This window comes from Gobio gobio, assembly GCF_949357685.1.
Source record: "Gobio gobio genome assembly, chromosome: 4".
NCBI classification, from domain to species: domain Eukaryota; kingdom Metazoa; phylum Chordata; class Actinopteri; order Cypriniformes; family Gobionidae; genus Gobio; species Gobio gobio.
Genome location: NC_137100.1, coordinates 50,763,936 through 50,790,522, shown reverse-complemented (window position 1 = coordinate 50,790,522; position 26,587 = coordinate 50,763,936). Strand labels below are relative to the sequence as shown.

The 26,587-nt window shown below is 37.4% G+C and overlaps 1 protein-coding gene across 1 annotated transcript in view; it reads right to left on the bottom strand.

Moving 5' to 3' along the window:
* tenm1 (teneurin transmembrane protein 1) overlaps positions 1-26,587 on the bottom strand; it is a 208,124-nt gene that overhangs the window by 77,450 nt on the left and 104,087 nt on the right. Inside the window, exons 4-7 of the mRNA XM_079816225.1 lie at positions 23,037-23,274; positions 17,590-17,828; positions 2,642-2,791; positions 120-328 (exon numbers count right to left, since the gene is read on the bottom strand). Coding sequence (XP_079672351.1) covers positions 120-328; positions 2,642-2,791; positions 17,590-17,828; positions 23,037-23,274 — 836 coding nt within the window. The remainder of the gene's footprint in view (positions 1-119; positions 329-2,641; positions 2,792-17,589; positions 17,829-23,036; positions 23,275-26,587) is intronic.

Genomic DNA, 26,587 nt, shown 5'->3' with positions numbered 1-26,587 from the left:
CATTTTTAATACATTTACAGATTATAAATATTTATACAATTCAACATGAAACAATTGGCATAACACTTAAAGAAATGACTTGGGTTATATTTTCTATATTGGTGTTTGCATGTGATTACCTGCGTGTGAGTAGGTGGTATATTCCTCCTGCCGTAGATACCCAGCAGAGCATCCCGCGTAAGTGAGATGTTGAACTTGACATACTCGGGGTGGTGAACCATAATGTGAAACCTCCAGAAGAGACCAGGAGGAATTGCTTGGACCAGCTGTGTCCCGACGGCCACCTCTCCCCTCTCTATCACCCTGCCTCGCTGAATCACCTCTTTATCTGTCAAGCCAAACGGAAAAATGAAACTCACATAAGTCCAATATACATGATTTATCCAGAGACAAAAAAGTTGAATAAAATGATTGGACCAAGTGTTTGCCATGTGGATCTGCAACATAAGCTTTAAAGCATTAGTTGATGTCATTTATTCATATCGTTCCAAAACTGTATGACTTTCTTTCTTCCATGGAACACAAAAGGAGACATTTTCAATTATATTCCGGTTGCTCTTTTGAATACAATTACAATGATTTTGAACTGGAGCTTTCAGGCTTCAAAAAGGACACAAAGGCACCATAAAAGTAGTCTATATGGCTCATGCACAATAGTCTCAGTCTCATATTCCATATGATAGCTTTGTGTAAGAAATAGAGTGAAATATTGGGCAGATTTGGTGCTTTTTGTCATTTTAAAGCTTGACAGGCCCAGTCCTAGTTCACTTTCAGTATGTGAAAAAGAGTGGTCAGGATATTCTTCATACATTTACAGAAAGTCAAACAATGGAACAATCGAATAAATAATGGCAGTTTTAATTTTTTTTTATTTAACTATTTATTTCAAGTTAAAAAAACGTTTCCTCTTAAATCAAGTAGACACCAAACGCATACACTTAATTTAAGCTTTAGGATGGTAGTTATTTAAGATTGAAAATGATGCAACAGAGCTCAGGTTCTCTGATGGACGGTCACATAAAGGCTGTAGTTGTGAAAAGAATTTGAAAAAATGTGGGAGAAAAAAAGGTGCCTGAGGGCTTTTAAATGAATCCTGCCTCTGATGCTATCAACACAGACGCCTCCACATCCAAACGTCAAAAAGAATGATGTATTTTTCAGAGGTTTAGTTGATGTGAATCAAAAGTGATCATCTGCAGGACTCTTTGAAAAGCTCTGCTGTGTAGAGTCAAATTCAGGTGACGGCAAAGATGAAACAGCACCTGCCGTATCGAGACAGAGCTTTGGTAGCGGGCCCGAAACCCTTATGGACTCTCAGGTGCGAGGTTATTTACATTACCTTTGATAGAACAAGCACACCTGTGCATTAATACGCTCATGCACACAAGTAGTGGGGTAGTGCAGCCTAGTGGTCAAAGATCTGAGCTAGACGACCAAAGAAATTGCAGGATTGAACCCTACAAGGGATCACTGTGCCCTTGAGCAAGACACTTAACACCTGAGGTAGGTTGCTCCAGGGTGAACATCCTTGCATCATAACATGAAGACAGGTGGAAGTTGCTGAAACAATATGGCTAAAGGGTCCCTATCACAAAACTTGTATTCTCTCTCAAAAATTGTACCAGATTGGCCATCACAAGAATAAATTACATTATAGAAAAAATTGAAATTTTAGATTGTAATTGTTTAGATTGTTTTCACCATATTTGTGAACAAATAAGTGCAGTCTTGGTGAGCATATAGACTTCTTACAAAATGATTAGGTTACCCTTTAGTTTAAGGTGTCATTGTTACAGTGTAATTATATATTTTAGTGCTGATTAATATTAATGAACAACATGTACTTACTATAGGGTTAGGGTAGGATTCGGGTTTGGGTCAGGGTTAGTTGCGTGCAGTTATGCATACTGTTACTGTTATTACTATGGTAAATACATGTAACATATTTAACACTGACACTGTAAAATGAAGTGTTACAAAATTGTATTATTATTATTAATTATATCCAAAAATATCTTACCAACCCAAACGTTTGAAAGGTAGTGTACATATGTATTTAACCAATTTAGGACATTTGATAGTAATTATCTATTTGTGTAATTACTTTTGGCACTTCTTAGACTCATGTAATATTTATATTTCAGTATATGAATAATGTACATCTTGGAGTTATAATGTTAGCATAGGCACATTTCCCATTTACCCTACCACTAGATCAGGTTGAGTAGATAAATATTCTATTCTATTTAATTCTATGAACATGGCAAAACAAACTCTAATAAACAAGGACATTTTCTTTAATTTGTACTTTATCAAACTCTACAGCCCTACACAGATAGAAACACCTCGTGCTTTAAAAAATGACCTCATAATCTTAGGGGTTATCTGAGAGAAAATAATTTACTGTTGTTTACTGACATGAATTAAATGGCAAATAAACTCTGAATGAATACACACACACACACACACACACACACACACACACACACACACACACCCTCTCTTAGCTTTAGCTGTAGGCAAAGACTTGACATTTAGACCCATTTGTGAAATGAAATAATATCATTAATATCAGAATATTGATAATCACAATGTAAAGAAATCATATGTAAGATGACTCAAGTAGCATGCACACACATACCTGGCTGTGTGGTGTTGAGTCCTGGCAGGTGGACAGGAGTGAAGGTGAAATCGGCTCCCGGCAGAGGCTGATCATCTTTACTCATACCGTTCTCATAGAGCTCTCCTTCCACTCGCTTCAGATGCCACGGCAACCCCAGCAAATGAACGACTGCAGATAGATAGAATGAAAGATACAACAATAGAACCATAGTCAAGTCAAGGCACTTTTATTTATATAGCTCATTATACAATACAGATGCTTTTAAAGCATCTTTCCAGTGATAAACAGGAAAATAGCGATTCAAAGATGTAAACGGAATTCATTTCTGCTGTAAAGCCGCTCTAAAAAGACAATAGTTAACAGTCATTATTATTACTATTAATTAAATCATTTAGATAGATAGATAGATAGATAGATAGATAGATAGATAGATAGATAGATAGATAGATAGATAGATAGATAGATAGATAGATAGATAGATAGATAGATAGATAGATAGATAGATACATACAGGGTTCCCACACCCTTCAAATTCAAGGACTTAATGTACACATTTCAAGTGAGAGCAAGGTTACATCGTGTTACCTTGTAAGATACATTGTTACAGTTTTCATGCGTCAAACACAACTATGCATTTATTTTTGGCCATATGACAGAGATCTGATGTCGTATTTCTGTTTTGCATAAAACTAAAGAATATTCGGTACATCCTATACTGTATTCTAAAATGATCAGATATGAACTTTTGCATGGATTTTATTGAAAAGAGCTAAGGCTCATGTAACCAGACATTTTAAGATGTATGAATATAAGTTTTTCTTGCCTCATTGGTTTACATTATCTTAACAAGCAAAGCAATTCAACATTACATTAAATAAAATATTTGGGCAACAGATTATCACAAATGTTTTATGTTTATTGAACACAATGTACAGTCATTGACTGAACATATTTGTGTTCGGTGTAAGCGTTGAAACCGCTGAGGTAACATCGTAGTAGTTTTGTGCGTGTGTGAACGTCATGGCAACATACAACACAAAGTACATCACGTGGGAAACACTTAACGTAACGTGTAAATGCGCGTAACTAACGTAAATCAAGCAAGCTGTGTTGGCGAAATAACACATTAGCGGACCAGAGGGAATAAGATAAAACTTCTAGCACAAAATAAATTCAAGCAGTTTTAAGGACCTGTGTCTATGCATGTTTATTTTCAAAAACTATTTTTTTTTTCAGATTCACAAACTTTCAAGGATTTCAAGGACCCGTGGGAACCCTGTAGATAGATTAGATAGATACAGCAGACATACATACAGACAGATCACAAGGTAACATTGTCTAGAATAATTTATTCAGATTTTGTATAAAAATGATGAAAGAAACTGCATGTTAATTGTCCACCGATAATGAGATTATAATATCGTATTAAACCGTTCTTCAATACATTACTTGGAACATCCAATATCGTCTCCAGCTATGTTTTTTCCCCCCCGTATATCTGAACAAGTGTGTGCGCACACATACATTTAAGGTCTTCTCTTATCCCATCATCTCTTGAATGTGTGAGGAAGGCTGCAGAGGATTCTGGGAATGGAATATAAATCGCTCAGGTGGCATTTTATGATCTCCCAGCAGTGAAAGGCCTTTGGCGCATGGTAATGACCTCATCCTAATTACAGCCAATAAAAAGGACAAACTCTCATTCTGCTCACCTCAGGGCCCCCGATACCAGCTATCTCATCATGCAGTTTCCCTCTCTCTCTTTCCCCTGTGCGTGTGTGTGGGATTTCAGTCGATCAGGGAAATGAGGTGAGAAGATATACTGACGACGAGTTCTGGAACGGCGAGTGAAAATCAGGTTATTCTCCTAGCTAGTTTCCCCCTCTCATTCCCTCCCGTTCCTCAGGCGCATAGGAGTCGCGTGTGGGTTTGCGCGCGTGTGCGCACGTTGGGCTCTGCCGTGAGGAGGCGTCTTTACGAGCCATAAAGAGGGATTGGTGTCTCAGCAGGGAGCTGGATCTACATGATCCTCTCCTTTATCTCCCCCTATTCGCCCTCATCTCTCTCTCTCTCCCTAGCACGCACACAAAGTAGCTGCCATTGGCTAAATGACAGATCACCGCAAGCACTGCGGATCAGCTTTAACACAGAAACGAACAGGGTCCAGAGTTCAGTTCAAGAATGGACAGTAAAAGTACAAAGATACTTTTTATTGTCCCATTCACACGTGAAATAAATGTTTTTGGTGATCGGATTGCACTTGATCAGACTGTGATTGATACCACTTTTAGAGGTGGCCATGACATAACTAAACTAATACAGATGTTGCACGACAAATAATCATTATCTGTCACTTTTATATACATTTTCTGTCTAGTGTTTCCCATCCATTGACATTGTTATCATCTCTGGTTTGCTCTTTTAGTCATACCAAGCGCTGTTGCAACTTTTTCTTTTCATTCTTTTATTCTAAGAGAACAGATATTGCACTCTTGTGACCTGCTCACCCAATTTAATAAACAATATTCCATTAATTACTTTTCTGAAGAATCAACTGTTTCTCTTCCCAAATCCTTATTCATATCCCTCTCCTGGTTGCAGGGGCAATTAAAAACAATCTTTATATTTTAATCGTGATCGTCTGGGTAATGGACAAGGGTAAAACAATAAAACATGGTCAAATGTTTCCAATATATTTTAAAAAAGAAAAGAAAAAACACATCATACAAATTGATTTACCCAATTCATTACGTTTATATATCCATTCAATATGGTGGAAAATACACAAAAAACAAATAAACATAAAACAATAAAACATGGTAGAAGTTTCCAAGACAGTTTTTAAGTGATCTTCCTAAAATTATGTAAAAAAAAAACTTTGTACTTTGTACTTTTACTGTCCAAAGTTAGAGAAACCGAAAAGTTCAGTGACATAAAAATAGATTATTTACCCAATTCATTAGCTTTTACTACTCTGTTCTCAAAAAATTATGCACAGAGCTTCAGACAGGACAACAGAAAGAAGGTGGGCGAGATTGACAGAAGAGAAATTGATAGATGGGCAGATCGATGACATCACAAAGCTTTCTATAGGTGTGTGCGCATAAGCGAGAGCTGTCCTGTGTGCATGTGTGTGTACGAGATCACAAAGCACTTTAAAGGTGCACGTCTGGAAGGTCTCATAAATTCCACAGAGGCCACATTTCTCTCCCCTGCCGGACTCAGAGCCTTGAACGGCAAACATCGATCCCTTAAAACCTCTAACCCCTCCGCTAGTTCTCTCTTTACAACCGCTAATGAAGAGAAAAATCTCTCTCTCTCTCCCCTTCTTTCTCTCTGCCATTTTTCTCTCTGACCCTTCTCCCCCACTTTTCCGCTGTCTCTCTTTCGACAAGATGGACTACAGGGAAGGATTCAGTACTCCTGAAAGGGAGCGAGGAATAGAAAGCGAGGAGGACACCATTCATCAAGGCTTTTGTTAAATCAACAGATTTTAACATGATTTGTAGAGCGCCGGATAGAGCTGGAAACATACAACATTGACTATGGGATATGTTGCATACATGTGCACGTGAAAAGAGAGAGAGAGAGAGAGAGAGAGAGAGAGAGAGAGAGAGAGAGAGAGAGAGAGAGAGAGAGAGACAAAGAGACACATTTCACAGGAGAGGACTGAGAGCTGTTCACTAGACAAAAGTCCCACATGCATCAAAGCTGGCTTTAACCTTGATGCTGAATAGCAGACTACCCTGAGACTGAGAAATGGTTAAGCTGAGTTTAATGTCACACCACAGTTTGTTAATATCTTCGGCTAAAGAAGGAAGCTGGGCTAAAAGAAATGGATTCGTTTATTGTGTGTCCTGGCTATCGGTCAATGAGAACAATGAGCTTTTGTGGGCTGGACATTGTGGCTGCGAGTCAATGTTGAAAAAGGCACAAGCTCCGCATCCGGGCAAAAACCCGATCCCCCTTAGGACATCTAGAGAGAATGGTCTGGAAGATATTGAATTAAAGGATGTAACGGACAGGAGGCGGACGTTTTCACATCCAGCTGCTGTTCTGAGATGATGGAAGTGTTGTTTAGATGAGGAATGCTGTAGACGGTGGCGGTTCAGCTGAAATTAATAGAGCAGTTATGAGGATGGGCGGACAGCTTCTGAGGGAGGGGCTTACAGCCAATGACAGGAGAGGAGTTTGTGTGAATTGATCGTCGTTTGTGGAGATGATGTAAAAATGCTTTGCATGGATGTTCGGCGGGGTCATATTTCTAGAGGATGCCACCGTCGCCTGGCCTCGCCACTTTGCCCAACTGAGATAACTCCATGACTTTAAAATGAAGACAGAAGACAAATGTTTTAAGGAGAGATTAGGCCTTTCTCTTCAAGAGGAGAAGATAAACCCTCCCTTTTACTGAGGAGAAAACAAAGACAACTCTTCCTTATAGAAAAAAAACATGAGATAATTGGCAGCATAAATCTGTCATTTTCTTCATGTTTATGGAAAATGTGTATGGAGGTGACTGAATGCAAAAAAAACCCCCAACTCACTGGAAATGCTGTCAATCAAATTTTCACTGCTGTCAGACAATCAGATTTTAGCCCTCTTCATTGTCCTATGTAAGAAAACTTCACTAATCAATGAAACATATAAACGTAAAAAATAAATACATAAAATAGAATGTTAATTTGTATTTTTGCATTTTTAAATGAATAATATTTTTTAAGGAAATGTCTTGAATGAACTTACAGTATCATGTTGGCATGACTGCTACCTGACATCATTGTAACAATTACAGTTGATCAATTTTAAGAGTCATGAGCAAATGTATCCCTTTCTTGATGTGATTTAAAATTATTCAATATTAGGAGCTTAATTGTTTTTAACAAGTAATATGCCTAGAGAGCAAAGTACTTGTGATCACATGAAGACTTACAAGACGAAAGCACTCATTCAATAAAAAGCCACAGACAGATCTCAACACTTAAATCACCATCACCAAGAGGAACTGAAACTCAAATCCGGAAATTACAAAACAACAAGTTACCAAACATGATCCAAACACAATCAATAACAACAATGTAAATAAAACTAGCAAACAAATGCAATTATATTAATTATGCATGCCCCAGTGCATGCTGGGAAGAGGGCAAATGGGCAAACCACAAAACCCTTTTCCTGTGTAAGCCCATTCTAGGATTTCAGTTTTAGGAGGGGCTGAGCCCCCTACCTGATAATGAGCTGATCTGGCTCAGAAGAAAGCATCTGTTTTAAGTGTGAGATGTCATGAGCTTGAACCTTTCTCGTCTGACAACTTTAAAAAAATAAATAAATTAAAACTACATCTGTGAGTCAATTTATGTACAGTATATAAGTAACTGAGGTGCATCTTATTTTGTGGTTTCACTGTAGCGGAGAGCATTTGGATAGAGAAATGACGAAAGTCTTGAGTATGATGTGAGGCTCAATATCTTCCTATGACACTAAGGATAGAAAGAATAATACTGCAACTGTACATTTCAAATACAACTTTTGCTTTTCTTAACGACTGGTAAGGGGATGAATTCTGACAACTAATGCTCATTAACCAGTCATTAACCATTAACCGACAAGATTATGGTAAATTCGAATGAAATAAAATTAGAATGGATGTAGTGTCTGTGACCTATTAAAAATGCCAACACATTTTTCCAAGGGTTTAGTTTTTACATGCGCAAATAGCAGCATAAACAACAGAACATTCACAGAGGATTCACACATCGTCACATCACACACCAGCAGTGCTTCTGCGAACTGAGAAAAAGTCTGTTCTGTTCATTATCAAAATAAAATACAGTCAACCAAACATTTGAAAAGTTACACTGCTCAATTGAAATAGTCTCCATCCACACTACTCAACCGAGGACGCAAGTCACATGATCATTCATGCACACTGGGTATGCACGTACAAGTGTAAGCAGTTGCTGACTGTTCTAATAATAGCCTGCCTCTTGCGCTTGTAGGCAGATGCAGTATTATAAAATGCAGAGTTTAACTGCACAATGGCTGCTAAAAAGAACAGCAAAAACCAGAAAAGCTTGCAGTTCCGTCTACATGTAGTCGTCGAAGCTGGTCTGTTATTGACGTCTTCCAGAAGCGTAATGGTCATATGATAGGGGCTTGACGAATCAGGGAAGGATATGCAATGATCCAGAAGACCCAATCATGGAGCGAATGTGGGCAGCCACGCCTTTGTTTTCAAAAGTCTCCGTTTTGGTCCAGCTACACTGAAATGCATCCCCGGGATTTTCAAACTAAAACAGGGTCGAAAGAGTAATGTGGATGCCAGGCGGAACGTAGCAAAAGTTATGCTGTTTAAAACAAAAACGCACAAGTGTAAACGTAGCCTTAGAATCAACAGGAAAACAAGGTTTGCCACAAAGAAAGAACAGATCTTCACAGACTCCACAGACAATTCTATTACCCAAAATGGACAAAAGAGAGCAGATCTTCTTCATATATATTTACAGAACTGTATACGCTTAATGAGTGCTGTTTGTACAAACTTACAGTATACATCAATGCATGGGTAAAAGTTCAACATTACCCAATAATGTTTGGTCTTTATGTCGTCAGCACAATTTCTAGGTTAATCTGGAATTGGTTTGTAATTTATGCATAGGAAAAGACAAGACAAAGAAGTGATTCAAATCTACGTTCTTGTGAAGGTGCTCTCTCAAGACTCTGAAGCTCTTAGGAGAGTAATAAGAAATTTGGCGACCACCAGCACCACCATCTACTGTTGATAACACAGTAAGAGGCTCTACGTGTTAACAATAGTGTTTATAATGTTTGTAAACATTTTGCTTGATTTAGCCTACCAGTCTTTTACAATAATAAAATGTGACTCTTTAAAAAATTCACGATGTCGGCGTATTTTTAACCATGCAGAAAACATCTTAAAATACCTTACAAAATTACTTAAATTCCTGTATTTTTTAATCAGTCAAAATTCTTACTGTCAGTTACGAGTTAATTATGAGCATCCCTAGTATCAGGACTGGTAAAAGCTTTTTGTTTATTATCTTAGCCAGAAACACAAACATCTAAACCCAGGGTGGCTAAACCAAAGCACAGGAGAGATCCTAAACTGTGGGATTCTTCAGCAGGACTGTTTGTGCACCCAGAGAACTGTACATCACCCTGGTTCAAAGGAGCCTGCTAAATGACAAGTGACTGCTGCTGATAAAAGCTGACTGCGAACTGACGAATGCAAATGAAGTGGAATTAATCTGCGAACGCAGAGACACATTTATTTCTACACACAACGTGCAGAAACTGGCAGATAAAAGGAGAAAAATATGGTGATGAGATTCTTGTCAAAAGGTGCATGAAATATGCTAAAACACGTTCTATCTCAGCTTTATGTACAGAATCAATAAATTAATAAATTACTTTTTTGCATTTTCGTTCAGTTATGCAGAATTTACACATTTCGCCGTTAAGTAAAACTGCCCTTAAAAAAGAAAAATTACAAATAAAATCTCTAAATTAGACTCTTCCTTTTCAAGCATGCAGCACAACTCCTTGCCAAAGCTCACTCGTCTGGACTACTGTAATGCGCTTTTCAGCCACAATCAAACCTCTACAAATGATACAGAATGCGGCAGTGGTTTTTAACGAACCCAAGAGAGCGTGTGTTATGTCTCTCTCTCTCTTTGTCTCACCCCACTAGCTGTCAGTTGCTTCCCCCATCAAGTTCAAGGCACTGATGCTTGCGTACAGAACACGCGGGAGGATCTGCACCCTCTTACCTCCACTCACTACTGTAAATCAATGTTCCCTCCAGAAATCTGCAGTCGATGAGTGAGAGTCATGGTACCAGCACAAAGAGGTGCAAAATAACTCTCTCAATCCTTCACATTCATTGTCCCTCGATGGTGGAATGATCTTCTCCATCTGACTGTATCAGAAAAGGTGAATACCTCTCTACCTTCAAAAACAAGTAAAGACAACTCACAACTGTTAATGGAAAAAAAAACATCCCTCCATTCTCTACCCTCTCACCTATATCTCTGTAATGGCTTGTACTTTTCCGAGCAATTTAGAAACTTTTTATTGTGGCACTTTTCAATTACTGTACCGCTAGGATGAATTGCTTTTGTTTAAATATTCCTCATTTGCGAATCGCTTTGGATAAAAGCGTCTGCTAAATGGATATATGCAAATCTCAATAGTTTCTCCTAGACAGCAATTAGATTAAATGGAAAGCAAAATGAGAGAGATATCTTCTGAGAGAAAGTAAAAAGTACCCCAGTAATCTCAAACATGTCTCCTCTAGAAATCTCAACAACGTCTCACTTGGGCTTCAGATTTGCCAAGATCTCAAAGTCCGCAATAAAAAGCATTTCTCATCTATTTCAACCAGACCAAATTCAATCATTTTACTTTTTATTCATTATTTTATTATAGCTGTTTACTCCAAAAGTATGTCAACAATCATCTCATTTGTGTCTATTTTTAGTTAGAAGCATCGACAAGACAAAGCAGATTGATGAAAATCGACAGAGTTATTTGAGTCTCTTTGGAACTGATAAGAAAAAAAGCGAGTTGATCGCGCCGGCGCTAAATAAAAGTGAGCAGCCTGTATCAATACATTTATTCTTGGTCAAATTCCTTTCAAAATTCAGAGAGAAATTTGCATTGTTTTACATAAAAATCTGAAAAGCATAAAAAAGGCAAAGAAAAAAGAAAGGATGCCGATAATTATTTTCATGTTACATCTGATAACTTAATATGAAATGCTGAGTGTAAAATTCTACAGTCATTTAATTAAACAAAAAAAACAAACTTAAAAACAAAATCAATCAAGCCCTAAGTGAATTTAGACATCACAACATTTTAATGAACAGTTTGAAATTTTTATATTTAAAGATTTAAAGAAGGTTCTTTTGATTAAAGAACTTGAAGTGAGTGTTAGACGGTCATATAAAATAAAAAAATATATAGGATGCTTTTTGCACAATAACATATCATGCAAATACTGTACATTATGCATCCAAAGTAACTGGCGGAATATATCTAACATTTAGGCCCCGTGTCCACCAAAGCGTGTTTTCACGCAGCTGGCTGGCATATTCAATTGTTTTCAATGGGAGTGCCGCGTTTTTAGAACGGCGTGAGCGTTACGAGGCGCTGAGCGAGTATTTCACGCTTGAGCGCTCAGTGTTTTTTACTGGTCGCCGAGAGTTGAAGAATGTTCAACTTTGAGTAAAACGCAGCGCTCATCACTGTCACTTTTCACCCAGCCGTCCAATCACAGTGGAGGAGGGGCGGGACAAATACAACACCGACCAACCGCAACATTCTGCTTGTACAACGTCAACTGATGAAAACAAGCAGCATAATAACGGAACAAAATAATTTAAAACAAGAGCTAGAGCAAATACTTTACATTGTATCAGCATTCTTATATAGAATCAATACAGAAACAAACTATCTGTGAAATGAGATACTAGTAACACTTCCGCGGATATTCCATATCATAAGCAAAGAGTCTCAACTGAAGAAAAAAAACGCTGCGCTGCCAAAACGCTTTCAAGAGCCCACAGCGAGACGTTTTCAGCCGGCTAAAAACGCTTTGGTGGACACGCCGCCTTAAGATGCAGAAATATTCCAAAGCAGAGAAAAACTCTGGATGTGAAGCTGGGATAAAGCTTTATTCGCTGAAACCCCTCTCATGGGGCAGACTAACATACTAACTAAATAAAGTCATTCTACCTCTAAATGAGCTGTAACCCAAAGACCTTAAAACAGGTTCACCTCTTAGCTGGTTTAATTGTCTTAAGTACAGGCTTTAAACTGCTGTTTATTTGAATAGATCTCTGTGACCACTGGCATTTCACTCACAAAGACAACCAAATATACAAATGCAAGGGTATAGGTGTTCTCTGAACAACATGCCTACCTATCCATCAGCCGAAACCCCCTATTGCTTAGCCTTAGGGTGTGTCTTTATCCTTTTGGAAGCAAACATGCAAACACACACAGATAAACAAAAATGCACCTGTTTGATTTTGAAGGGAAATGGCAGAAAGCCACTCTGCTGAGTGGGGTCTTCTGGGTTCTAGCGGGGTTTTTTCATTGATCTACTGTTTTGATCATAAAAAGACACATTATGATCCATAAACAGGCATCCATTTTCAACTGCTTTTGAAGCTATGAAGTCCTTTTCAAAACTTCAAATTAGTAAAATTGCCAAAATCATTAGTGAGTGTATGCGTGTATTAAAACTACGGCTGTCACTTAATCTAATTATTTGCATACATCTATATTTGCTGTGAAAATCCCCCAAAGGAAGATGATTAAAAGACATTACATTATTGTGAAATATGAAAGCAATGAATAGCACTGAATCATTCAATCGAGACTGACAACCCTAGTAAAACTTTGTATGTGTATATGTGCATACAGATCTCATATACGGCTGCTGTATTATGCATGTGTTCGGTAGAAGGAAACATCACAAACAGCATGTGTGATGTATAAAGTGAAAATGAATAATACAGCAGCGGATGCCAGATTCACCGGAGAGAAAACTACACCCACGCTCAAACCCATATGTCTACTGCTTCCTGCTCCATGGCCTTCCGCTTTTAATGTTGAATGGGTCCCCGCCTTCTCCACCCTGTCTCAGCTTACCACGCCCTCACAATGATGCCTCACCTATTTCTGTACTGCCGTGTCCTACACCTCCATTCCAGCAACAGTCCATCATTTACCAGATTCACATTCAATAAAAATTATTTCTGGAATAAATAAGGTTGTCCAGTTCATCTCTAAAGCCAGTCGTTTAGTCACATGCGCCAGGTGGTTTTCAAAGTTTTTTTCACAGAGCCATTTACTAGAATCAGGGAGAGAGCTTGCTTTATTTTCTCCATTGTTTATTTGGTGAAGTTAAAGGAATCATATCTTGAGATCTAATTTTCCTTGATCTTTTGAAATAAGAGTTCAATGTACTATGAAAAAAAAAACTTTCAGAACACAAAAATCTTTCGAACCAGTCCAAAAATATCATATATTGCAATTCAGTTCATCCTCATAAAAACAAGTCATCCTGAAATGCTTGAATGTGATGGCAGAAACTCAAATTCATTAACGTATAACTGGCCCCTGTTAGTCGGAAATGTCTATTCAGTGTATGCACTCTAAAAAATGCTGAGGTGTTTCAACCCATGTTTCGGTCAAATATGGACAAACCCAACCATTGGCTGTTGGTTTAATTAGAAAATATAAACCAACAGTTGGGTTTGTCCATATTTGACCCAAACATGGATTGAAACAACCAAGCATTTTTTAGAGTGTATATTAGGCCAGAAAAAACATTACAATAACAAGATCTGATCATTTCAGTCCGTCCTGTCACAGTATAATGTAGGCTTTGTTAAATGAAAAACTTGACTAACATTGTAAGTGTTACTACATATAATGAAGTAAAATTATATTTTAAAAAGTATAATAGGTCATTTAGTTTTCTTTAATATCATCTGTGATTCCTGATATCTTCTGAAATTTTGAAGCAATTGTAGCACCATAAATCAAGATAATTAAAACCAGGACATTTTAGCTTTTGTACTGACATTTTTAGTTTGGATAGATGGAGGTTCATCTCACTGAAACCATCTTACTTAGTCCCCTGGACACTATCAGCTATCTGGGTCATTGCACTCACACAAAAACACCTCCCATTTATCCCTCCAAAGCAAGCAACACAAACCCACAGCAATCCGCCTTTGACACACCCAAAGAACTCATGTACGTAATAAAGCGTTTGCCGCTCTGCACTGTTATTATGGGGCAGCAGCATATCATATATATATATATATATATATATATATATATATATACACACACACACACACACACACACACACACACACATAAAAGAATAATGTCTAAAATTGTAAAACCTTTTCTCTCTCTAACACACACACACAGATTCACTCAGTGCCTTTGATACATTTTCATCAACAATTATTGATTGCCTCTCTCTCTGTCCCTGCAGGGTCCTTGACTCAATTAGGACATAACAAAAACACACACACACATTCACAACCCACTTAATGTCTTCATAGTGTGTGCAAATCTGGTACCTAACGTGTGCTTGTTAAAGTAAAAATTGTGGTGAGGCCAGACGATACAGCCTCATTAAATTCATTCAATTAAACAAACACACAGACCAATTAAAACCCTTCTCTTAGGATAAACACTCTATTAAAACATCTGACCTTAATCTAAACTGTGAACTCAATACTGCCCCTTTTTCTTTCCCTAGTGATAATTATATACTCATACCCGAACAGAACTCAACAAAAAGCTCTTATGAATTAACTCCATTCAATTTCCTTTAAAGTCCATCATCCATAAAATCTCACCCTGCGACTGTTTTGTATATATATATTTTGGCTAATTTGATACTGCTTTCAGTTACCAGCACATTAGTCTCGGCTCCAATTAACAATTTGTACCATTTTTAAAATTATATTCCAGATTAAATACAAGCACTACCACAGAAAATTGATTTTAAAAATGTATCAAATGTATTTTTTTTTATAAATAATAATAATAATAAATAAATTATAGCCAAAACTATGATAATCTTTTTTTTCCATTCTTTCCCCCGTTTCCATTCCACAGATTTGACCAAATAATCAGTGAAGAAAATGATACGTGTGCCAACTGATCACCCCTAGTTTTCCTGAAGAATTACATTGGCGTGTGACGCTAACCTTAACCCAACCCTAACATTACCCTAAAAGACAATGGGATGTTTCAAATAGAATATTTATGATATGCCTATCGGCCAATTAAATTACACTTCAGCATCGGCACACAACACAGTCACCTTTCTAGTTACCATGTTTTATGGGTCCTTTTCTTCTCATCTGTGATGCTTTTACTTGACAGGACAAAAGTTTTTGTTCAGCATGTGAAGATAATGCAGATTTATTCATTCTTTATGTTCCTCTTTATCTTTATTCCTTTATCCCTTTGCTTCCCTTCATTTGCCCAGAAAATGAACTGAGAACACATTTAGATTGCTGGATAAGAATGAAAGCCAAGAGACAAAGCAGGCGGATTGCATCTGTTTAGACAGGGTGCCACTAACGATGGGGTGAAAGACGACCATACGATCATTAACAGCGCATCTCCAGAGCACACACACACACACACACGCGCACACATCTAGCAAACCATTTCTCTGGCATAATTAAAAGAAATGGTTCACTCAAATATTAAATTCATAATTTAAGAGGCTAAAGTTGTAACAAGGAAAAAAATCTGAATAAAATTGCTATTATTCACAAAAAAAATTTTTTACAGAATGTACGCAAACCCATTTTATTTTAAAAGAAATGCTGTGTACATTTTCTATGAATCATGACAGGAGTAACTGTTTAAATGATGAGTGTTATAATTGGGGACAAGCAATATAGTCGAGCAGTTTATAAATTTTAAGGAGCCAATTCAGGTCTCAGTAGATCACAGTAATGAAGCAATGACGTAGTTCCAATATACTATAATATACTATATATACTACGGTACTATACTATACTATAGATCGCAGTATTCTGCTGCATCTGTTGACCTGCCGTGCAAATTGTGTTTAGTACTCTTTAAAAATATATAAATAAAATAATAAATATATCCACAAATTACCATTGATGAGTATGATTTTTTGGTTTTGAAACAAATGAATACTTTTTTCCCAGAAAGGACACATTAAATTGAACAAAAGTGACAGTAAATGGCTGTAATAGCTACTGAAAACTCAGCTTTGCCATGAAAGGAATAAATTGCATTTTAAAATATTTGATTATTGTTTATTTTTTTTACCAAATACATGCAGCCTTGGTGAGCATATTCATTTATTTTTTATATTTATTCTTATTATTCAATTAAAATTTACTTTATGAATGAATTTAGGGAATTCTATTTGCTCCTGTAAAAGTCTGTTCACTATAAATATAACTATATTAGCGTGCACATAACGTTCTGTTTATTCTAAGAATGTCGCTTTAAATGCTTGAGCTCATTACAGCAGAATGGATTCTGATTGGCTATCAATGTTTTTGTCATTCATCGGCTGGATAAAATCGTTCTGAAAGTGATTCCAACGATATTGTTTCTCTGTGCCGTCATCGTTACAGCTGTGGTGTGAACTCTGCTATTCTTTAATATTGAGAACGATTTTTATAACTATATCTTTATTGTTATCTTTATAGTTATTGTCCTTCGTGTGAACAGCCCCAAGTTCTCTGTTCTTGCATAAAGAAATGAGTTCTGTGGAAAGCCATAATTCCAAACGGAATGCGCTCAGAACAGACATACACATTGTAGAACAGAAATGAACATCACGAATGTCGGATTCTCAAGAAATCATTTTAACGTGTTTGGGAATTGCACAGGTCCTCATTTCATTAGAGAGAAACACACTCCCAGACACATGATTAGTGTTTAAGAGGCTGCCGTGTGAACTTCTGACCAGAAACTTTATTAACTGCAGCCTTTCAAGCGTTAATGGATGAAACCTTTTACCCTAATGTTTTTCTCTAAAACACACATAATTTTTTAGTGAGATTTTCCAGAGAAATGCCTGTGAGAGGGTGAAAGCAGAGAAAATTAAGTCAGTACACTGAGGCGCATAAGCACATCTCTCTCTTTCTCTCGCTCACACACACACAGTGACTTGGCTAAACAAAACTTTAACACCATTAACCTCTGAACGGCCTTGTGGGATATTTACTCTTTCATCTCTCGTTCTCCCTCATCCCTCGTTCATAAATATTCATCTCTCTAATAGAGTTTTTCACAGTGTGAGTTCTGCTAATTCCATATGACCCCAACCAGCATGACAGCAGCCATGGACAGAGAGAGAGAGAGAGAAAGCGAGAGAGAGACATACAGCAGAGGTGGAGAGATAAGACACTCACCGATGATGTACGTCAGCAGTAGAGCGAGAGTCAGCGTAATTGCGCTGGCGCTCAAAGCCGTACATTTCCAGTTACAGCAGCGATAGGGTTTACTGAATGAGAAGAGTGGTCTGGAGAGGGTGGTTCTGGGTAGAGGCCTCGGAGGCGGCGAATACACCGTGCTGGATGTCAGAGGGTAATTCTGATTGGCCGCGTTGAAAATGGCAGACGAACCCGAACCGTGCTTGAACAAGAAGTGCCTGTAAAGGAAAGGAATCACCGTGTTATGTTCGATTTGACTTGATCGATTTGATCATGAATAGCTCAAAAATAGAAACAAAGTCAAAGAGAAACAGAGAGAGCAAGAGAGAGACGGTGTGAGAAAAAGATTGAGGTGCAATTGGGGTGTGTGATTACTCTCACTTGCTTTGGTTACTAATTGGAGTCATTTGCTCTCACGTGCATTTAATTACAGATATTTAGCACCAGAGATTAATGAGCCATAATTAATAGATAACATCCCTTAGATTAATTATGATATTAATTATACAGAGGAGTCCATTCTTAGAGTAATTACATAAAAACAATTTACTGTAGAGATACATAGACTAACCTTGCACTAACTAATGTTACAACGCTGGGCAGTTACCAATTGAAAACAATCAAAATCAAAAAATTCCTTGACTTATTTTGTATTAAGATTTAAGGTTAAAATGTATATGAATGTATACGAGCAATATTTGCATATTATAGGTGTACACTGTAATTTCTCTCCACCATTTTAATGATCTTTTATTTATTTTTAAATTCACTAAAACACACCATCTTAAAATTCACACTTTTTGGTGTGAAAACTTTTTAGCTTAAAGTAGTTTTAGATGAACTATATCCTGTCACAATGCAGGACAGTTCCGTCACTGCTTGACATGTCAAGTCAACCCGACTTCTTAAAGCCTTATGTAGTTATTCTTTCATTTTCAAATCAAAGTGCCCTTTTTATCATGACATGCGGCTATCGGTTAGTGTGTGCAACACACGGACGCAGATACACGGCCGTTTAACCGTGTCATCGCGATGACAGGCAGATTGACAGATAGCCATGGGGAAATTGGTAACAGCTTTTAGGTTAAAAGCCCAAAGGCAACAGAAGAAAGATCTTCAAATTCCCAAGATACAGATGGATTCTCAACGACAATTGATCCCTTTGCAACATCAGCTAGTGATGGAACAGGGTAAACGTGTGCAACTCTCCCAAAGGCACAAAGGGTCAATCAATAAAAAGGACCAAAATCATTGAAAGGTAGATCAGTCTAAACACATTTACAAGTTCATATGCTGATGAGGCAAAAAAGCATGACGACATCAATATGGATTGAAGATGATGGGGAAAAACTCAACGCACACACACATGCGCGCATCTCTGTTTATATTATAGTAGGGACTTCCCATCTGTTGTTTAAATTAAGCTAATTACTACACCCCAAACAAAACCCTAACCCCTACACACAGCTTTTGGCAATTTTAGATTTTTATTGAAGCACTGTTTAGTCCATTTATGATGTTGCTTTCATTGTTGTGAGTTCCCAAAGGTCCCCACAAAATAGGTCGTTTCAGGTTTCGCTATATTTCCAGGGACATTTGGGCCCAACAAATTTACAGAAGCTGCCCCTGCTTACACAAGGAGACTCACAAAAGCACATCCATAAAAAATATAACAATTAATACAAAAAACATATAAACAATTTACATGATATGCCGATTGCATTAATCACAATTAGTTTGATATATTGTAATAAAAAATATATTATTGCAAAAGACATTAAGACATATAGACATTGCAAAAAGTGATATTGGATGTCCGCACATTGTTTCCCCCGCCCATATCAATCTATTTTGCAAAATACAGTTTGTCAATCTGTCCAATCAGTGTAATATATTTTTAGCACATTTTCTCATATAAGTAATTGTACTTAATTAATACATTTGATTGACAGCCCTAATTAAAATGCTTTCCTACCATAGTGACTTAATGACCAAAGCCGTTAGCTACAGGATGCAATGTCGAAATGTCAAGAAAAACGCAGATACGGTTTCAGGGTCAAATACAAGTCAAGTACTAAAGGCGAGTTTAGTCAATAAGCACCCAGCAGATACACACAAGCAAGTTTTGGTTATTTGTACACAGTGTCTTACAGGGATGGCGTACAAAGACCTGAAAGGAACGTTTAAATGAGCATGCAATGGTAAAATGAGGCTTGAGACTGAGAGAAAAATTACAGTTTACCTCAGCCATTAAAAAAAGAGAAAGTTAATTTCACACTTAGACACGCAGAACTAATCCTGTCTTTATTTACTGTAGAATAAATAAATAACAATTAACACTTAGGAAAACAAAGAGAAAGATTGAGATGAGGGAAAAAGACGAAAAAGAGCGAAAGAAAAGAGCAGGTGTGAACACAGGAGATCACAGTATTACAAATCAGATTTCTACAGTCTCAAAATAAATATTCTATTCCACTGACTTCCTTCTTTCACTAAAATCTAAGAGCCTTGAATTCACAGAGTGGGTATTGTTTTTAAACCAAACACTTTTGAAAAAGCTGTGAATTATGGCATGTATACAGAAAACAATCTCAGATTGAAATAAAACTCATTTATTTTTATATAGAACACCTGAGTCACTAGATGGCCAATGCAAGATAAGACATAAAAAAAATATTTAAGCCAGCCAGTGATCACCATGCATTTCCAACTTGACTGATATTTGAATAAATATTTGAATATATATTTTATATTCAAATTTTTAATGATTCAACATTTTATTATATATTATATTAAACATATTTAGATATTAAATAATATATAAATATAAATATATATACATAAGTATCTATCAAAAGTGTTCCAAAGGAAGGAACAGTGGTGAAACGATAACAGGGTCATGGGTAGCCAAGGCTCATTGATGGACATGGGGAGAGAAGGCTGGCCCGTGTGGTCTGATCAAACAGACGGGCTACTGCAGCTCATAGCCCAAGAAGTTAATGCTGGTTCTGATAGAAAGGTGTCAGGTGCTTCGCATTTTGTTGCATAGCCTCAGATCAGTCAGGGTGCCCATGCTGACCCCTGTCCATCGCAGAAAGCACCAACAGTGGGCACATGAGCAGCAGAACTGGACCACGGAGGAATGGAAGAAGGTGGCCTGGTCTGATGAATCAAGTTTTCTTTTACATCACGTGGATGGCCGGGTGCGTGTGCGTCGCTTACCTTGGGAACACATGGCACCAGCACTACGGGAAGAAGGCAAGCCAGTGGAGGCAGTTTGATGCTTTGGGCAATGTTCTGCAGGGAAACCTTGGGTCCTACCATCCATGTGGATGTTACTTTGACACATACCACCTACCTAAGCATTGTTGCAGACCATGTACACCCTTTCATGGAAACGGTATTCCCTGGTGGCTGTGGCCTCTTTCAGCAGGATAATGCGCCCTGCCACAAAGCAAAAATGGTTCAGGACTGGTTTGAGGAGCACAACAACGAGTTTGAGGTGTTGACTTGGCCTCCAAATTTCCTCAGATCTCAATCCAATCGAGCATCTGTGGAATGTGCTGAACAAAAAAGTCCGATCCATGGAGGCCCCACCTCGCAATTTACAGGACTTAAAGGATCTGCTGCTAACATCTTGGTTCTAGATACCACAGCACACCTTTAGGGGTCTAGTGGAGCCCATGCCTCGATGGGCTGTTTTGGCAGTAAAAGGGGGAGAAACACAATATTATGAATATTATTATGCCTTATTATGTCATAATATTATGCCTGATCAGTGTGTATATATATATATAATTGTATTATTATTTTCTTTTGTACAATAATTGGGCGACTATTTTTTGGGAAGTTACATTCAAAAATCGACTTGGTAAAAATACGATGGGAGACGTATAATTTACTGTATATTATATATACAGTACATATACAGTGTATGGCAACTGAATCAGCGAGTGTTCGGAATAAAATGCTGATGGGAGAGATTCTCCTGTGTGCATTAATGTTGGTCTATTGATCCAGATTTAATTGAGAAAGTTCATTTGGGAGAGAGCAACATGTCAGCAGGTATGGACATCACCATGACGATGACACGTTCTCGATACAACGCCAATGTCATCGGGTATTCGGCTCGGTGCGGCCAGAATCTCTCAGGCAGTGCTTTAACCTGAGGACTTTCCTGGAGCAGGGGGCAAGATTTTTCAAACCACTCTAGAAAATTGGCAAATTTGCTTTTCTTTAACCGCCAAATCTCAAAGAAAACATCTGAATGGGTGGCATTCACCCCGTACCCTGTTACAAGCCAAAAGTGTCTGGCCATTTCAACTCCGTTAGCAAGCGAGGTTACAATTCTACACTTTTACTGTTGGCTACTTTCAGACACTTAATTCTCCTTTAAACGGAATAAAGTCTGAAGCTGAAGGCTAAATTACCCAGCATTCCTTTCATAACAGCCAGCAAAAACATGCCATTGCTGTCTGCTGCTTGTGGTGGGTTTAGAAAAGGTGCTGCAGTGCTTAGCATTGTTCAGAATACTTGAAATCTGTTATTAGGCATTGTTTAGAGACAGCTGGATAATTTGTATAATGGTGGCTTTATTTAATCACAACATGACAAAGAACCCTACACGCTTAACCAATATGGCAAATATTCATAAAACGATAAACATCTCACCAGGTACATAACAGCTATCAGCATCAGAGTGGATATGTAACTCAGCTTTGGTTGTTTGTTCAACTTCTCAGTAAAAATAAGTTTGACCGCTACCGCTAAAATCACCTTGCTGGAAATCAAGAAAAGCCGACATACATGCACTCATATGTATTCACGCGCACGCAGCTTTCATTTTCATCAATATCTTTGGGGTTTGTGTGCGTGTAAGACAATCACCCCAGGAAGACAGCTTCATTTCCTCCCTCAAAGCAGACACGTCTATCCTTCATCATTTATTTACTCTCCCATTTCTCTCTTTCAGAAGAGTAGGTCAACCCTCAATCTTCATCGTCATCATCATCATCATCATCATATCCCTCCATCTGTCGTTCACAGACAAACACTCATGCATATATTCTCTTTCGCTTGAAGACCAGAAGATTCAGTCATTTCGATCTCTATTTTACTACCTAGCTTTTACATTACAAATTAACGTTTTAACTTGTTTTTTTTTTTGTAATTGAACACATATAAAGAGAGTCTGTGTGTGGGCCAAATTTTGATTACAATGTGGGTGTCAATAAAGAACCAAAGAAGAAGTCTTTACAAAACACTAAAAATGTCTTAATGAAAATGTAAGAATGGCGGAAAGGTGCTGTTTAGGCGTTGGGTTAATGGACAGAAAACATCATTACCTCAGTATAAAACAATAGAATTCAATGGAAAGACCCCAGGCACTATAGAAAAACAAATGTGTGTGTGTGTTCATATTTCACCTGGTCTCTAGTGGTATGTTGCTGTTCAGTGCCCAGGTATTGTGCGTCTGCCCGTTGTCATCCTGTCCAGCTTTATTCCCAGATTCCAGCGGTTGGCATCGGGCGGGCAGCGTGCTCCTCTGCACCACCTCCGGAAGGGGAGCCGGTGCTGGACGGGCACAGGTGCACGCATGTGGCGGCGGAGGAGGAGGGGGTAGGGGTCGAAAGGTGAACTGAGCCACGGGGCTGGAAGGGAGATCTTGAAAGTGAAAGATAAGAAATAGAGAGCGAAAGAGAGAAAGAGAGAGAGAGAGAGCAAGAAAAAAGAAAAAGTAATTATAATATTTAATGATAGTCTTCAAAGTGTCCATTTCCTGAGAGAAATGGATCCTTTTACAAAATCTTTTTCACCCATTTCTTGTAAAGCCTCTATTTTCTTGTCAAACTCAAAGAACCTTTGGTAACAGTTCACTTGCAGCATGTATATATAATGAATTAAAAGGCTATTCTTTATGCATTTTAATGTCCTTGTGTGTAATATATAAAAGCATAATGCATTCAAAATACATTATCAGCAACCAATTTCCTGAGTTATATACGTCATGTGTATTATACTTTTTAATGATGCATAATAGCTAAATTGATATTCAATTCATTGTTTAATTCATTCCATAACATTGTCACGCCCAGGAAGTTACATAAGAATAAGTTACATTCCAAAACATAACAGGAAAACATAAATAATAATTTAATTTAGTCAATTTTCACTCAAATATTAGCGCATTGAACACATTTGCTGAGCTCAACCATTGGATCCTATAACTAAATATGATTAAAAATTACTCAAGCAAATACTTTTCTTCTATTCATGGGAAATATAAGCTCATCAATAACTAAAAAACAAAATGTAGTTCCCATCTAGCATTCAGTATGATTCTCTACTGAATCATAACTTAGTTTAGCAACTTTGTTACTTGAAACCTTATTCCTCATCTTGGACTTTTTTCTTTTCTTTTATTACAAACAGATATATGTTTTATTATATTTATTTTAGGTTTATTTCTAGAAAGAAAGCACACAAGCTTTGGAAACAGAACTACAAAAATATATATTGTAAAACAAACATTTGGCATACAACATGCTATGAAGTTTTAGCTCCGGATAATTTGTAGCAACACGAAAATTTGCAATTGAATTTAATTAAACGTGTTACTGGTAAGTAACTGTGGCAGGAGGTATTTGTTAAAAGTGTCAATACTACATTATACATATTACAAGAACTACAATTAAGACAAATAAAAGATATAATTAATTTAAAAAATATCTTTAGAATGTATTAAACACATATAGGCTTCAAGCAAAGTGTTACTAAACCTCTTTTCTCACTCAGCTTGTTTGGTGGTCTCTTTATCTTTGCAGAACAACACATTCTACTTTAAGATACTTAAGCTTAAAGCTTCTCCTTGAATTACAGCTAGCTGAATGGTCTGTAAAAGCATCACAATAAGCATCCACAAGTGTCTGCAGCCGTCTTCAGTGAGACAGTGCGAGATCACAGATCTGTGCTCGATCTGAGGTTGCAGCACCTGAACCCATGCTGTGTTTTCCCATCATTTTCTCTTTTCTCTCATTTAAAATGAAGCTCAGGGTCTTACACCTACTGCTAAAATCACCCTGCTGGAAAAAAGGATGATACACAAACGCACACACAAAGGCCTGATCCTTTCCATACTAATTCCATTAGACTCTGATCGGGGTTATCTATCTGTTTTAGTGAGCTAGAGATTCTCTTTATTATTTTTGTCCTTCGCTTTCTCTGTCCCTTCACTTCGTGCCTTTCACCTAATCTCTTCTGAGAGCTAAAATTACTTCCTAATCTGAGAAGAACACTTTCTATTTGGAGATTTGACAAAGACGCACACACAGAAGCACACACATGTGCACACAAAGCTCTAAATTTCAATCTCAATGAATGGACCCAGACACAAAGAGAGCAGACGAACAAATTCAATTAGGAAACCTCACTCTTAAAGCTCTGGGATTGCATTACATAAGAGCTCTTTTACTCTCTCCATCACCTCAGAAACGAGATAAAATCCACTCAAATTAACACTCTTTAAAATCTATTTTGCACTTATTTAATGCAAAGCCACAATGGTAATAGAAGCTGATGTGATGCTAGGCAAAAGCCACAAGAAGCATAGTGGTTGAAATGTCTGGTTTACTATCTTTGTGGGGACTCTCCATAGATGTAATGGTTTTTATATTGTACAAACTGTATATCCTATGCCCCTACACTACCCATCACAGAAAACTTTCAGCATTTTTACATTTTCAAAAACTCATTCTTTATGATTTAGAAGCTTGTTTCCTCATGGGGACCTCAATTTAGGTCCTCATGATGACACGAGTCCCCGTGAGTCAGTGTCGATTCAGGTTGAAGTCCCCACAGGGATAGAAAAACATGAACCCAAACACACACACACACACCAAAAGTGTGCACTGGATTTAAGTTCACCGTGCAAACACCTCTCTCCTCCTGAAATCACTTCTCCATTATCTAATGCACTTAGAAATACATTGTATTTCACTTGGCTGTGGAGTTGAGAGTGAACAGCATTGATTTAGATTGGATTTGCTGATTAAATTAGACTGTCTCTGATCTATGAGAATGTATGATGTTTTAGACAGTGTAAATGCACAATGGTTTGAATGGGAATAGACCTCTGAAAATAATGTAATCAAAGCACCATCCTTCATCGATCCAGCGGCGAATAAAACACAGAGACATCTACCTCTGATACACCAGCATCCATTCATCTATCCATCTATCTATCCATCTATATATATATATAAATAAATGGTCAATATTAATTAATCCTATTTTACATAAACTGATTACAAAAAAGTAATCAGTTAGATGATTTATTTTATTTTATAGTTTTGAAATGCGACAAGTGAATTTAGAAATCGTAATATTATAGAGTATGACAGTTGAATGGCTATTCATTTAGAAGAAAAAAAAGTGTGCAGTTTAAATTAGACAAAATAAGTCCTCTTCATAATAGATATGAAATATTCCTTGAAAGAACGATTTGAGAGATATAGCCAATGGAATGATAAATTGGTTACCATACAAGACCGCATAATACAATAGAAAACAGAAAAAGCTTTTGATAAGGCCTACAGCATTTTATAGGAATATTAATGCGCATACTGTGAACATTTGTAGTCCTGAGATTAAAAGGCATTATTTAGGACAACATTTGAAAATAAACCGCTATGGCTAATTATTTATTCATTATGCATTTCACAGTATCGTTAGAAAAGATTAAGTAAACTCCCTCCGCCCCTCCCTCCCAAATAATTCACTTAAACTGTTCATTTTTATGCATGAATGCATACAGCTGGCTCTGTTATCGTTGCATCCTTGCCATATGTTAGTCAATCCGACATGCACTCCTGAATGGAAAGAGATCTTAAAGCATATACAATTTCTTTGGAAAATGGTTCCCTTTCGAGGGAACTCGCACTGCATCGGGACGACGCTTTGGGGATGCTCCCTTAGCATC